This window comes from Antechinus flavipes, chromosome 1, assembly GCF_016432865.1.
Source record: "Antechinus flavipes isolate AdamAnt ecotype Samford, QLD, Australia chromosome 1, AdamAnt_v2, whole genome shotgun sequence".
NCBI lineage: Eukaryota > Metazoa > Chordata > Mammalia > Dasyuromorphia > Dasyuridae > Antechinus > Antechinus flavipes.
The window spans coordinates 677,443,016-677,455,443 of NC_067398.1; the positions used below are offsets into that span (position 1 = coordinate 677,443,016).

At 41.8% G+C, this 12,428-nt stretch overlaps 1 protein-coding gene across 3 annotated transcripts in view; it reads left to right on the top strand.

The window, feature by feature from the left end:
- The window catches only part of BSG (basigin (Ok blood group)), a 28,563-nt gene extending 18,394 nt beyond the window's left edge, over nucleotides 1-10,169 (top strand). The window contains exons 4-9 of one of the 3 annotated variants that reach the window (XM_051972431.1): nucleotides 665-804; nucleotides 1,267-1,540; nucleotides 4,002-4,016; nucleotides 5,178-5,202; nucleotides 6,567-6,636; nucleotides 8,243-9,499. In XM_051972431.1, the coding sequence (XP_051828391.1) occupies nucleotides 665-804; nucleotides 1,267-1,540; nucleotides 4,002-4,016; nucleotides 5,178-5,202; nucleotides 6,567-6,630 (518 nt within the window). In that variant the 3' untranslated portion in view covers nucleotides 6,631-6,636; nucleotides 8,243-9,499. Of the gene's footprint in view, nucleotides 1-664; nucleotides 805-1,266; nucleotides 1,541-4,001; nucleotides 4,017-5,177; nucleotides 5,203-6,566; nucleotides 6,637-8,242; nucleotides 9,500-9,897 lie in introns of those variants that run through there. The other 2 variants (XM_051972432.1, XM_051972433.1) reach the window with 2 other exon arrangements.
- The last annotated feature ends 2,259 nt before the right edge of the window (nucleotides 10,170-12,428 follow it).

Here is a 12,428-nt window from a genome sequence, read left to right on the forward strand (position 1 = left end):
AAAAGAGCTATATAAGGGATGAATCAAGTAAAGTAAAAGGAATGGGTATGTACAGGACCAAAACACTGGAAAGAGGGTCATTGAATGGCAATGAAAATCTGTTCAAATACTATGGGCAATGTTAGTAAGAAGCTTTGATAGTTAAAGCATATGGTCTTCCTTTCGGTTAATAATCTGTAAATCCCAGCCCTTCTGTTGCCTGGTTTTATGTGAGTGTGTTCAGGGGATGCCTAAAGGACTGTAAATTGTTCCAGTATCTCTTGTAGCAGCACAATGTATTTATTAGGGAAAAATTAAAGTTTGCAGTTATAAAGCAGTTTTTGTAAGGAACAATGGAATGGGCTCAATGCTTATTGAACCAGGTGGTGATGGGACTGGATGGGAGATGGAGTGGGCATGTAGGTAAGAGGTAGAGGGTTCTGGAGCAGAATGCAGGGCATCCATCTCTCCTAAGGCAGAAACACAGGCTACACTTAATTATTAGAGAAGCTTTACCATTAATCTAGTGCAGAACCTGAGGGAGAATTCTGAACTTTGATCACTTAGCTAGTGGCGGAGATGGAGTTGTGGCCTGCCTCTAGGATATCGCTGCTGACAATTAGAGGCCGGTATCTTGGCACCAAATGATTACTTTTTAAAATCTCATACTTTTCTCTTCCTTTAGGTCCCCCAAAGATTGTGGTTAGCAAGAAGTCAGAACATGGGAATGAGGGAGACTCGATAACTCTTACATGTAAGAGTTCATCTTATCCCTCCATCAGTCATTGGACTTGGTACAGACAATATGAGTCTGGAAGTAGTATGGTAAGTAGTCTCATCTTGGATATCTGTGAATTATTATAATCTCTTTGGGGCTTTGAGCCTAGGCAGGTCAGGTATCAGGACCATGGATTTTTCTCTCCATTTTACTTACCAGAGAGCAGAGGCTCAGCTCACATAGCTAGTTAGTGGCCTGGGGGAAGTTGGGGGGGGGGGGGGGGGGAGGGTGTATGTTAGAGTAGCACAGATTCAGATTTGGAAAAAACTGCAGACTGCCTTTTACCTCTCATGTTTCTGATGAGGAGTCTGGGGCTCAGAAAAGCTGTAACTTGCCCAAGATCTCACAGGTAGAAAGTACAGGGCAGAGCTGAAATTGGAACCATATTTTGTGACTTCACATCTGACTCCACTTTCCATTGTGGTGATGTATGTGCTGCCTCTTGGGAACGCTGGTCTGCCTCTGGGACGGCACTTTTCTCTTTGATGATAACTCCTTCTTCTTTACAGAACATTGTAAATGGTAGTGAAGGGAGGTACTTTATAACAGAGACTCCTGAAAAAACAGAGCTACAGATTCAAGCAGCAGATTTGGAGAAGGATCCTGGAAAATACATCTGCAACGGCACCAGCTCCGAGGGCTCTGATTCTGCTGAGATTACTGTGAAGGTCCGCAGCCGTTTGGCTGCACTCTGGCCCTTCCTGGGCATTGTGGCCGAGGTGCTGGTCCTCGTCACCATCATCTTCATCTATGAAAAGAGGAGAAAGCCTGATGATATAGAAGGTAAGGCGCCAACCTGTTGATTCCTAACAAGATGGAAAGGAAACGTCAGGGAGAATTATTGGTAGAGTACTTATAAAAACCAAGGGTCACACAGTAGGCCTTTAATCTAGACCAGTGTCTTTCATAAATGAAATGAAGTCTTTACTTGTTTCCAAGGGCTTTTTCTCCAGAACAATTCAGCAATTATATGTTGAAGACTTATAAGCAGGACTATCTTTCTGGGTGCTGTTAAAAGATGCAGAGATGACTATAATAGATCTGTCTTAAGTCAATCTATCACTTGAAAAAGATGTCATCTTCAAAGGGCTTGGAGGATGAAGAGCAATCAAAACAGGGGTCCAAAAGTAGAAGCATAGACAAGGGGGAAGAGGAGGGGTGGTGGGATGGGAAGATCAGTGGCTAAGCCATCAGCAGAGAGATCCTAGGTTTTCTCATTCACCAAGTGATTGTACATAACCTTTTTCTCTCTGGCTGACAGTTTCCCCATTTGTAAAATTAGGTGCTCTTTAAAGCATTTATTGGTTCTGATATTCAGTGTTTTATGTGCTTAAGTTCCTTCTAGCTCTAATATGCTATGGTGTTGTTAAGTATTAGTACTGGGCAAGTGATTTTTAAACTCTGCTTAAATTCTGTCCCTGGATTTTTTTTGCTGAAAGCCTATGCATGTATTTTTTTTTTTTTTTTAAGTGTATGTCCCTAAGCTTCTGCAAATTATTTTTCCTGCTTGTTCCTGTTCTTTCATCTTTGTTATTTCTCATAGTCCTGAGGGCTTATACCTACCTGACCAAGCCAGGTTGCCCTCTGGCAAAGACTAATATGGTGAAAACTGAACAAAAGGTTGTAAGTTTGGGTCTTGTCTTGACTTTGTGTGTACCTGAGTTAAGTCAGTCATTTTTTCTGGCTCAGTTTTGTTGTCAGTAGGAAAGCAGCAGGTGCCTAAGTGAGGGAATGTGAGGGTTTCTTCTCTTTGTAGGAGAGGCCTAAGCTATAGCAGAAAAGGATTATGTTAAATCTCAAGGAGGAACTGGCCTTGTTTCTTCATAACCTGGAGAAGGACTTGATTTGTTTTGTTTTTTTAAAGGTTACTAGACTGATAGGTCAGGGAAATGTAAAAGATACTTTGTGTCTAGATTTTAGCAAAGTATCTGATAAAGTCCTTCTGAACAAAGATGGGGCTTTGTGGGTAAGAGGATTATAATACCTGGGTGGATTTATAGGCTTTTAAATGTCCAGATCTGCAGTTGGATCTGTCTTGGAGATATCTCTAGCATTGGGTCTATTATATTCAACATTTTTATCATTATAAAATTTTGGAACTTTAGCAAAGATTTAAATTGAATGTGAATTGGCAGTGTTGTATGGCCACAAATATTCTAAAGAAGGCTGCTGTTGGAGGAATAAGGGAAATGACAGAGCACTGATCAGACAACATCCAAAGCAGTCATACTGGAGTAACCTTTTTTCAGAGAGACGTTAACAAAGAAGAAAAGTAGATCTGAAAATGGATAATTAAGGGGTGGGGAGTGGAGATGGGGAAATACAAATGGAAGCTAGATGAAAAATATAGGAAGAAAATAAGAGCAGAGAAGTGGGAAGGTAATTGTTGTCTTCAAGTGTCTAAAGGTGTCCTAGTATCCTAGACAGGAGTCTTGTTTCTAATTCAGAACAAGGACTCAGAAGGGGGAGTTAAATTTAATCATTAGATGCCCCTTACTGTTATGGATTGGCTCAGTGCAAGTTAACTTTTACCTGGAAGCACACATGGAGGGAATAGATTACTACTTGCAATGTTGTTGTGAAAGGAGATTACCTCTATCAGGTAAGAGTTGGACAAGCTTATCTTTGGGTCCCTTTAGCTTTCAGATTTTTCTGTTCTAGGACTTCCCCACATGTGAGTGACAAAATCTGCATCTTGCACATGCTTGGGGTCAGAGCATCCAGCAATTTTCCCACTTACAAGTTTGTTTGGGGTGTAGTGAGGGGAATAGGAAAGGTATAAAGGGAGGGAAAGGGGAGGACCTATCTACATTTACCCTTCTGGACCATCTTATTTGGAAGTTAAGGGAGTGGGTTAACTTTAACTGAATAAATGATGGTACTTTTCATTTAGCAGAGAAAAATCTATTAGGCTAGGGTTGTCAGAATTTCTAGAATTCCACCAACTTTTCCATGAGCAAATTTATCATTTCCCATTAAATGATAGAGATAATCTATAGAAGGGGGCTACTCCTAGTTAGTTGCATAAGACTTAAATTCTAAGTGTTGGTTTTATTTATTTATTTTTTTTGGAAAGGTATTCCCCTGTTCATAAATTATTTAGTAGGTGACAATTTCTGTGTTAAATTAGCCATTTCTAGTTCTGTGGAGTTTGTTGTCAGAGGTCAATAAGATTAATAGTCCAGGTTAGAGTGATCACCGCTTCACTTTTTACTTGTTTTCTCCTTCTTGCTTCTGCTGCTAGCTGAACCCCCACGTGGTAAGTGAATGGCATCCCCATTTGTCATTTGGCTTCAGCCGTTCCATCAGCTGTTAAAGTCCCAAGCATGAACTCCTTGACTTTTTGCATGACTTCTACATTGCTGGGAGCATTCGCTTAACTCAGGAAACCTGAGCCAAGTCAGCTGTTCCCAGATTACTTGAAGCATGAATGACACAGACACCCTGTCCTCCCCATGTTCCTTGTCTGCATGTTTCTGGCATCAGGAATCCCTCAGGATTCACTGAAAGCTGTCCTCACAGTATGAGCACAGAACCAGTTGCCTCACAGATATCCACAATTCTAACTCTTTTTCCCCTTTCTTACTCATTACTTCCCATTACTTACTCATGAGGTGTTCAGACCTCCCTGACAGTATGGGTCTCCTCAGGTTTCCTGCAGAAACATGAGCGTCTTGTCCTATCAGCATGGAATCATGGAGGCTACATTTGTATTGTGTCTTTGTGACCTGCTGTGTTTGTCTTCTCTGAAAAAGAGAGAAGCTAATCATTTACCTTCCCTCTGTCCTTCGGAGATGATAAAAATGAGTTCTATTCAGAAGCAGTTGGAAGGACTTGGGGATTGTTTAGTCCAACTCCTCCATTTTTTCCCATAGGTCTTAGACCTAAAAGAAATCCTAGATTTTTATGAAGAAAAATGAGATACCAAATAAGGGAATTGATTTGTCCAAGGTCACATAATATGTTCAATATAGAAACATTTCTGAAGCTGCTGGCACGGGGTGTCTTTTCTTGGGCCATACATCAGGTAGCTTCCTGGATCTTGTGACTGCTTTTTCAAATACGAATTCATCACAGGAGTGGGGCCTCTCATATACATTATGGAAAGAAGGCTGGACCAGAAATACAAAGACTTGCCTTCCAGGAGGATCCCCTCCTCGGATTTCCTTCCTTTCTGGGGTTCAGATTACTCATTGGTAAAATGATGAGAGGATTTTGGACTCATGATCTCTACTGTCCTTTTCCACCCATTCTTTTATAATTGAGGTGTGTGTTCTTGGGCGAGCTTGTCTCATTTACTAGGAGCTGGGAAAATGAGGGGATATGGTAGAACTGATCATTTAATAGAAGTTGGACAACCATGAACTAATTCTAATGCTTTTAATTTTTCTCTCTTCATGGTTACCCCTTGCCTGAGAAGATGAGGATGGCGGGTCTGCCCCACTGTAAGTACTGATTGCAGCCTGCTAGTCATAATAGTTACAAGTAGGCAGGGAGCCACTTTTTAGGGTTTGGAGGCTGGATCCGTGCAGATGGAGCATCTGTGTTCTTCAGCAAGGAATAAGAATATCACAACTAGTAAGAAGTAAAGATGTTTCTTGTTGGATAGTTTTAAGGTGAGACAGCTTATTTAAGGACAACTCAGTATTGACTCACATGCTTTTGGTACATCTTTTTAGTGCATTCAGGTTCACCCATTTGAGTTGAGCAGCTAGCATTTATTATGGTTTCATAGTATGCTAGGAACTGTTCTGTAGAGTATGGGGGGAAGAAAGTATTGGGAGACTAAAAAGGTGGGAAGAAGCCAAATTCTGAAAACATTAAAGGCCAGACAGGATTCATTTACTTAATCCTAGAGGTAATAAGGAGCCACTGGAGTTGAGAATGATGAAGGATATGATGAAATCTGAATTTTGGGAAGATCAATTTAACAGCAGAGTTGAAGATACATTAGGGATAGGGAGAGATTTGATAGGGAGGCCAGCTAGCATAGTATTGCAAAATCTAGGCATGGGGGGATGAGTGTCCACACCAGAGCAGTTGCACTGTAGGAAGACAGAAGGAGGCATATGCAAGCAGTGTGGCAAAGATAAAAACAACAGGACTTAGCAACTGATTGAAAATGAGGGATTGAGAGAGACTATCCAAAGGTGTCACCTGGGCTGCAAGCCAGACAGAATCAGGGAAGCTAGGGGGAGGACTTGGAGAGAAAGGGTTACATTCACTTTTGAATAGGTTGAGTTCAATATTCAGTTCAAGAAATCCAGGAGGCATTTGAATATTATAACTGAAAGTTAAGAAAGAAGTTAGTGTTGGACAGTAGATCCTGAAAATCCTCTTGCATTGAGATGATAATTAAATCCATGAGATCTGATGAGATCACCAAATGAAGAAGTGGAGAGGAAGTAGAGAAGAGGGTTCAGGACAAAGCACACTGTTAACAAGCTGGATGAAAACTCAGCAGAAGAGATTGAGAAAGTTTGGTTATGCTGAGAGAGCAGGGGAGAGAATATGAAGGAGAACGCGAATGGAAAGTTTTAGAGGCTGCAGAAAGGCTGAAGACAGAGAAAAGACTAATAAATCTGATCATTAAAAGCAGTTTTGGTGGAAAGTTGTGGTTAAAAACTAGACTATAAAGATTTAAGAAGAAAGTGAAAGAAAGTGGAGGCAGTGATGGTAAACGGTTTTCTCGGAGTTTAGCCACAAAAAGTAGAAGAAATATAGGCCAGTGGATATTTGGCTCCCTGCCCAGGCTTCCTCTTTTCCAAGTATGCCAAGAAGTTCTCATCTTCTATCTTTATCTTCCTAGGAAAAGTGGCGTGTCTGCAAATGACAAAGAGAGACAGAACGTTCGTCAGAGAAATGCCAACTGAGCGAAGGTGAGATTCTTCCTCCTTAAGAAGTTGAGAGTAGTGGATGAGAGTTGATTTGAAAGTCTGCCACATCAGCTTGCCCTCTCCCACTGGCGACTACCTTCTCACTAGATCACTGTCTAGTGTGATATTTAAATGTCCTTAAAAACTCAGTTCCTGCAATTCCAGTTATTAAAGGTTAGGACATCTGGTCAAATTTTCTCATTTTATAGATGCACAAATAAACCTCTCATGTAATGGAAAGATCCTTGTTTGCTACATTGAGTTGGCCCTGGCTCAACTTTCGGGTGATCTGGGGGCAAATCAAGCTTCTCTTTTTGGGCCTTATCCTCCTTAGCAAGAAGCTTGGACTAGAAGGATCTATAAAGAATTTTCTAGCTCCTCTCCCCCCCACCCTCCTGAAAGAAAGCTGTGATTCTGGATTGTGCCCCTTGGGTCGTGTTACTCTTGAATGTTTCCCCCTTTTTCTTCCATAAATTTATAAGTCAGTTACTGATATTGGTCAAATACCTTCCTTATCTGTAATAAAAGGGAGTAAGCTTAAACATCTTAAGACCTTCCCTGCCCAGCATTGTGGTCTAGCTTGACATAGGCTTTTTGGAAATCCCCAATATTTAGTTTTGTACCAGTAGGGAAAAGAGAAGCTTTGAAGTAAAAGTATTGGCTTAATTCCAAGACACTGATGTAATTTGTTTTGGTTTAGATCTAGCTTGAGCTGAAACTTCTACATGAGGATGTTCCCTCTCCCAATGGAGGACATCCCTACAATTTGGGGTGGGGAGGGGTTCTGTGCCTAGAACACTTAGAAGGGAACGGGACTTTGAAGCCAATTCTTCTGGCATGAGGTTTAATGAGAGAAAGAGAAAAGGGCAGTAGAGGGGAGCTTGATGAGTTAGTGTGGTTTATATCAGCTTTTGATTTACTTGACAAGTTTGGTTTCAGTCCTGGTAAATTAGGGATGGTGTTTTGCTTTGCTCAAAGTTCTTTAAAGTAAAAAAGCCAACCTTGTTTTAAAATAAAAATAAAAGGGCTGTTGCTCACAGACCAGGCATGTGTCTGTTGTATAAAATGAAATGATTCTGTGTGTCCGTGTTCTTTATGAATGGAAATAATGGCTCACAGAGAGGGTTTTTTACATCTCACCTGTGGCGCTCAGACACCTTGTTGGTATTAACTGTGTAACAAAAGTCTTGAAGAGGTTCTCACAAGGATGCTTGGGCTGCCTATGACTCCTGAACCCTCCATCCAATACACCAGGAGTATAAAATAGGCATTCCTAGAAGCTAAGAAATAGGAAGAACTGGCTTCTAGTCTTTGTCCTACCACTAACATGACATAAGACCTGGATCTCGGTTTCCTTCCTTAAAAAATAAAGTTGGGAATTGGGAGGACTCTTAACTTTATTTTTTCTTGATGATATAGCTAGTAATAGGCCCCATTTCCATCAGAATTCTCAAATGATGGATTTGCAAACCCTTTCCTCTTACTCCTTATGGTTTCAGGTAATTGGCATTAGAAAGCTGGGAGTGAAGCTCCAAAAGCTAACTAGTTAACTAGAACTTCATAAATGGAAAAAGCCCCAAGAAATTGTTTTCACTGTTCTCTTCCCTAGGTGACTTCTGATGAAGACCTTGCCTGGACGGATGTGTGTGTGTTTCTTTGCAATGTAGCATGGATTATATTCCTAATGTACCTTGCAAAAGTCCAAGTTGTCTTCACCAAATTATAGCAAACTAAGTTGTAAATTCAAGTACTTTTTAAAATTGTTGTGGGGGGGATTGGGTTTTTTTTTTTATGTTTTTGGTTTTTTTCTGTTAGGGTTTTTTTTTTTTCCCTCTACATGTAAATTTTTGTCCTTTGGCCACCAGTCAGTCTGGTCTTTGGCGTTAGTCCCTGGGGATGTGGGGGTAATGGATATCACAGCCTGCGTGCTTGTCCTCTTCTGGATTTCTCTACCCTTGTTCTGGGCAAGTGAGTCACAGAACTGGGGAGTGTTCTCTTGGCAGGAAGAGTCCTTTCTTTTTTTAGAGGCCCAACTGCCAATAAGGGAGAAGATTCCATAGTGGTTGGCCACAAGTTCTAAAAGAGTAGAGTGTGTAATATTGTCTTGTGTGGGAGGAAAGTCCAGTAGAGCAGAATAATTAATCGAATGAGATGGCTTTCAAAAATGGGTCCTGCTAACCTGCCTGTCTGAAGCAATTGCTGTTTTGTCTTTAAAAAAAAAAAAACCTATTTAAAGCCACAAGTATTACTTGTCTTTCTTGGGAGATGTTCAGATGACCTTTTCTGGGTGACAAGATCTGACCTCAGTGGTTAAGAATAAGTGATGGGCAAGCAACTACAAAGGTCCCTCTCGTGTTCCCTGAATGTTCTCCCTGGCAGTGTGCCCACACTCTGAAAGGTCCCTGCAGGGAAACCTACGCCACCTGCTTGACAGATATTTGAGTGTTGTTAAATTGATCTCGATGTTCCGAGCTTGCCATTCATGGCCTTTTCTTCCAAAATGCTACCTTCCAGTTAGACCATGTAAGAAATGGAATCTGAACTCTAGCAAGGGTGACTGTGATAATAACTTATTGCACAGACTTATTTAGTATTGTGGTAGTATCATTGGCACAGGGAGCCAAACACACAGTAGGTGACAGGACTATTGTGTTTTCATAGACTAGACTGCATATATGTGCACGTGACAGGCAACAGTAAAGCCTATTCCACTTGAAATGTTGGCTCTTCATCCCCATCGGCTCTAGGAACCTGTGGGTGCATAAATACATGTGTAATCTGTGCTGATTGCCAGTGTTCCTCTAGTATTTTGAGACACCCCTGTCTTGTTAACATTTCATCAATAAAGACATTTTTCCATTTTCCAGCTTAGTGTTCTGTGTCTGATTGACTATTGGATGGAAATTTTTTTTAAAAAGAGCTTCTTTGAGGCATAAAGGCTACAAAGACAAAGAAACAGCCTTTATTTTCCAGAAATGTCTTCTCCTGGTGAGAAGACAAAGTTTAGGGCACTGAGCCAGGAAAATTAAAAGGGTTCCTGTGAGAAGGAATACCTGAGATAAGTTTCTAAGGGGCAGTAGAGAGCAGGAAAGTGCCTCCCCTTGTGCACAAGACAGCAGAAATGGAACATTTGGGAATCTCAATGCATAGTTCAAGACTAGAGCTCTTGTTTTGTATCCCTGCCATCAGCACTGGTCAAGTATCGCCTTTTAGGAGGAATGTGTGCAAGCTGGATCGTGCTGAGGATGGCCAAGAATGGGGCAGCTGAACCCCCTTCAGGGGAACATAGTTTGAAGGAATTACATTTGGCTTGGTGAACAGCATGGCAGGGATGTGTTCCTTACCTTTTCACACATAGGAAGGAAATAGCCAGAAAGAAAGTAAATGTATTCTGTCAAATGCTTTTTCTGCATTTGTTGAAATAATCATACTATTTTTGTTAGTTTGGTTATTAATATAGTCAATTGTGCTAATGGCTTTCCTAATATTGAACCAGTCCTGTATTCCTGGTATAAATCCTACTTGGTTGTGATGTATTATCCTGGGGATGACTTTTCTATAATCTCTTTGCTAATATTGTATATAAGATTTTTGCATCAACATTCATTAGGAAAATTGGTCTACAAATTTCTTCTGTTTAACCCTACCTAGTATAGGTATCAGTAGCATGGTAGATGTATTCTACATAGCTCCATGAGCACAGAACCAGGACTTGGGGAAGTTTTACAAATATAAGTGGGGAAATTTGTGGTGTCTGAAAATGTGAAATCTGGGCATTGTGCTCACAGCTGGGAGTGGGAATAGAATTTATTTATTTATTTTTTTTAATGAGTGAAAAAATTTATTTATTTATTTATTTTTAAAATTTTTTATTTAATAATTACATTATATTGACACTCATTTCTGTTCCGATTTTTTTTTTCCCCTCCCTCCCTCCACCCCCTCCCCTAGATGGCAAGCAGTCCTTTATATGTTGGATATGTTGCAGTATATCCTAGATACAATATATGTTTGCATAACCGAACAGTTCTCTTGTTGCGTAGGGAGAATTGGATTCAGAAGGTATAAATAATCCGGGAAGAAAAACAAAAATGCAGATAGTTCACATTCGTTTCCCAGTGTTCTTTCTTTGGGTGTAGCTGCTTTTGTCCGTCATTTATCAATTGAAACTCAGGTCTCTTTGTCAAAGAAATCCACTTCCATCAAAATATGTCCTCATACAATATCGTTGTCGAAGTGTATAATGATCTCCTGGTTCTGCTCATTTCACTTAGCATCAGTTCATGTAGGTCTCTCCAAGCCTCTCTGTATTCATCCTGCTGGTCATTTCTTACAGAACAATAATAGGGAATAGAATTTAGATGAGGTCTGAGAGGTGTATTATGTAGAATAGAATAAGAACAGGCTATAGGCCACACTGTCTTTAATTGTTTAGGGGCAATTAGGATCTGTTCTCCAGATCCTTAACTCCTTTCCATCTTTCAAATGAGCTCACCCTGGTGTTCTTTGTCACCTCTAACATCCTATGAATGTCTGTAAGCAGGGGTTCAGGTAGCAATGCAATCCTGGCATCTCGGGACTCGGATGTTCTGTAATATGGCAATTCTGAGCTCTTCATGTCTGATTTTTACCATAGTTCCCTGAAGTGGAAAACCACACAGGGACAGTTGGCCCTGACAGACAAGCATGGATTTGTGATAATAAGGGGGAGTGAGGGGGAGTTTTGGGGGCTGATTTGGATCTGCCTCCCTGGCCTACATTCTTGACAAGTGTAGATCCTGGACAGTGAGGAGATCTTTAGGGCTTGGAGTTCCACCAGCTGTGTGGACCTCCTCTGGGGTTACTCTAAACAGAAATGTCCTGGGCGATTCAATGCAACAGCTTCACAGGTGGTGGTTGGCTTTGGTGAGAAGGATGCTCCAAGCAGCCAGAGGGGGGGGAGGGCCTGCGAGAACGGCAGGGAGCAGGGCTCCCTGTGGGGCTCCCTCAAACAGTCCTGCTGTTTTCAAAATGGCACGTGCTGAGGCCCCTTATTTGTACACAGCAAAGCATGTGGGCATCAGAAGCAGCTCTTGTCTCTGACGGCGCTGCCTTGTTCCCCTCCGGAGCAGAGCGAGGGTCGCTGAAGGCCGGGCTCCAGGGCTGGTGCGGCAAGCGAAGAGCGCCTCCTTCCCACGATGGTGGGCACGACGTGACTCGCTCAAGAGAACCTTAGACGGACTCCTTCCAGCAGCCCATCCCCTTTCCTATATTAACAGTTGGTAAAAAACAGACTCAGAGAGAAGGAACTGGTTCCCCATGAGTCAGCAATCACCCGTGGACTAGGGTTTAGGAGGCCCAATTCCTAGTCAAGCTCTTCCTGCTGCGCCCCATTCGGTCAAAAAGCCCTAAATAAAGAGCAGGCTCCTCTTCTCAGAAGACAGAGGCACTTTTTCCCATTTATACATGTGCCTAAAACAAGGCGAGGGAAAGCCTGGTGAAGGCGGCAGTCCAACTTGTGAAGGAATCTGGATTTTTGAGAGGGGGCTGGGGAGAGCAGTTCCAGACGTGGGGAAATGGTCCCATTTCACAGATGCCTGTCCCTGGCAGGAATGAATGGTGGGCTTGCCCACACACTTCATAGTATAGGACCAAACAGGGCCAGTGAGACTCCCCTTCCCACACCCATTCCACTTGCTTCTTGGCTCTAGGACTGTAGAACACTAGAATGTAGAGTTAAGAAAGCCTTGAAGCAGCTAAGGGATACAGTGGCTGGATCAGTAGACTGCTGGAATCAGGAAGACCTAAGTTCAAGT